Source organism: Camellia sinensis, chromosome 12 (assembly GCF_055761805.1).
Source record: "Camellia sinensis isolate YWXY chromosome 12, ASM5576180v1, whole genome shotgun sequence".
Lineage (NCBI taxonomy): Eukaryota > Viridiplantae > Streptophyta > Magnoliopsida > Ericales > Theaceae > Camellia > Camellia sinensis.
The window spans coordinates 79475734-79478824 of record NC_138972.1 but is presented as its reverse complement, the minus strand read 5'-3'; the positions used below and the strand labels follow the sequence as shown (position 1 = coordinate 79478824).

General features: G+C 30.7%; 1 protein-coding gene across 1 annotated transcript; it reads right to left on the bottom strand.

The window, feature by feature from the left end:
- Positions 1–1668: 1668 nt before the first annotated feature.
- LOC145803693 (uncharacterized) lies at positions 1669–2028 on the bottom strand. Its single transcript, XM_082897008.1, has one exon. The coding sequence runs from the start codon at positions 2026–2028 to the stop codon at positions 1669–1671; it is 360 nt and encodes a 119-aa protein (XP_082753134.1).
- Between the last annotated feature and the right edge of the window lie 1063 nt (positions 2029–3091).

The window sequence follows — 3091 nt, the reverse complement described above, 5'->3', positions numbered from 1 at the left end:
AAGTATGATAAAACATTTTACTTAATGTGGAACACAATATGAATGTTATAAACAATTAATTCAATAATTTATCAATTAAAAGCATTTCATGAAATGTATGCCAATATAATCTATATTCAAAAGATATTCAATAGAATAGATGCAATGTCTCTACAAACGTATGATACTTCTTTTCATTTAAACATCGTTGATGGATCATAATCAAAGAATTTCACAATTCATTCAAATATTCCAATGTAAAGCATATAAGCATGAAATTTTTATATTGAGCATATTCTTGAGATCACAAATGTAGACTTCAAAATATAGATAGTATACATCTCAAAAACATGCTATGACATCAAAATTGATTCTACAAAGATATGATTCAAAAAGGAATTAACATATTAGTATGAAGTCATATATAAGATGTGAAAAGTATACTCACAAAAAAATTTATCACTTCTTATCTCTTTTTCATAGCAATGGATGACATGATATAAAATGTTAATGAATACATGAATCATTCATATTCTAACAGGCATTCATCAAAATAATATAATTTTCATTTTTGAGTTTAATGAATGTTTGAAAGAAACTTGCAGAACATGACTTAGCAAACTTAGTACAATTAGGTTACATGGAAGTAATGATTAAATACAACCTATTGTACACAAATCACACCTTAAAGAATATAGAACTTTAAGCTTAAAGGTGTGTTAGGAGTTATACCTTCATTTACCACTTTGGAATCTTCACCCATACATTACCTCTATTATTCATATTGGTGATTTTTATTTCATCATTTTTCTTCTTATAAGAGCTGATTTTGCTCTTTAGATTGAACACTCTTATTGTGCATTTCCTCTCGAAGTCCTTGGTGTTCTTTGAGATTCCAGCTACAAAATATCTTGATTTGTTTCTTGGTACTCATACTTTCTTGGGTCCATGGGGATTTGTCTTAAGAACATTTAATCTCATAAAAGGTTTAGGAGGATCAAAACCAATGCCTACTTTGTCAAAAACACATCTTTTATTTTCAAGAAACTTGTTGATGTTTTCTTTTCCTTTTACAAAATTTTCAAGAGTTTTGTTTAAATCCTCAACATTGTTTTTAAAAATGTTTTTCTCATTGGCAATAGACGTAAAGTCATTTTTCAAAGTAGCATTTTTCATTTTTAAAACACCCACATCATTTGAAAGAGAAGTAACTAATTTCTTTAATTTATAATTTTTAACACAAACATTTCTAAATATGTCATGTAATTCATTGAAAGCACTTTCAAGTTCTACATAATTAGAAATTATCTCATCTTGAGTGGATTCTTCTTCTCCAAGAGCCATGGGACACAGGTTGGCTACTCCATCATTTTCGACCCAAATGGCTTCCTTTTTGCTGCCACCCATCATTGAAAGTTCATGAGCCATGAGTGAGCCTAGGAGTTCTTCAATGCCTAATTTTGTTAGGTCTTTTGCTTCTTGGATAGCTACAACCTTAGCTTCCCATTCATTTGGCAAAGACCTAAGTATTTTTCTTACAAGCTCACCATTAGTATAAAATTTACCAAGAGATTTTAGAACATTAATAATATTCGTAACTTTATAAAGCATCTTAGAAATAGATTCAAATGATTTCATAGTAAAGAGTTCATAATCATGAATAAGTATATCAATCCGAGACTTTTTTATTTAGCTAGTTCCTTCATAAGTGATTTCAAGTTTATCCCAAATCTCTTTAGCAGTAATACACCCAGAAATTCTATTGTACTCATTTGCATCTAGTCCACACACAAGAATAAGCTTGGCTTTAGCATTAACTTGAAGGAGTTTATAATCACGCTCATCAAATTCATCCTCAAGTTTAGGCACACTGATATGGTTTACTACCTTAGTAGGGATTTTTGAACCTTTAGTGATAATGAGCCACAAAGCAAATTTGGTAGCTTGAAGATACAAAGTCATTTTTTCTTTCCAATGAATGTAATTACTACCATCAAAGAGAGGTGGCCTATTGCTAGCTTGTCCTACAGCAGAGTAAGTAGAATACATGGTTGTTATGGATCAAAAACTCAAGATTGTTAAATATATACAAGAGCCCCAGGCTCTGATACCAATTATTACCCAAAAAGCAACCTAAGAAGGAGGTGAATTAAGTTTCTACAAACTAAAATTAACAATACCCCAATAAAATTAACTACTAGTACAACAAAGTATTAACAAGCACAATGATAAACTTAGCAGTAAATGATCAAGCAAAATAACAATGAAGTATAACTAACATACAAGGTAAATCAAATGATTAACACATGAATATTAAATAGCTATAGCAGCAGTAGGAAAGTAAAGAGATTAGGGAAGATGAGACAAACAGATTTATAGTGGTTCGGCTTCAACCATGCCTACATCCACTCCTCAAGCTTCACTTGAGGTTTTCCACTATCTTCTAATTTCACATGGGTGCTAGCAACCTCTTTACAAATAGAACAATTCTCCACGGATTTTACACAGACTTCACAAGCCCAAACCCTTGCAAATCTTAAGTGATTCACAATCACTCTCAAGATTTCAAGAACACAGTGTTTGCAACACTTTTACAAGATGAAATTGTATTTTTTCTTTCAAAGAAAACTTACAATAAATATCTCTCAAAGATAGAAATATAAAATGAAGCTTTGGTTTTTCTGTAAACCTCACACAGGAAAGATGAGCTTAAAGCTATAAGGCTCAGTATATAATTTCTGAGAAAAAATGTGAGTGATTATAGATCAAAGAATATTTTCAGGTTTTTTGTAACTTGTTTACATTAGAGGCTTTGGTATATATAATAAGAATTATAGCTATTTATAGCCGTTATAGTCATTTGAATTTATAACCGTTGTACTTCCATCATTACCAATTTGAATATCTTCCACTCCATCATTACAAATTTGAATATCTTTCACTTGAACCTTTTGAACCTTTTGGCCTTTTGAACTTTTATAGCCGTTTATAGTCGTTGTACTTCCATCATTACTAATTTGAATATCTTCCACTTGAACCTTTTGAATCTTTTGGCATGCTGCTGTGCTAGGCTGTTTGAACTTTTGTTTTGAGCTGTTTAAACTCCTGATTT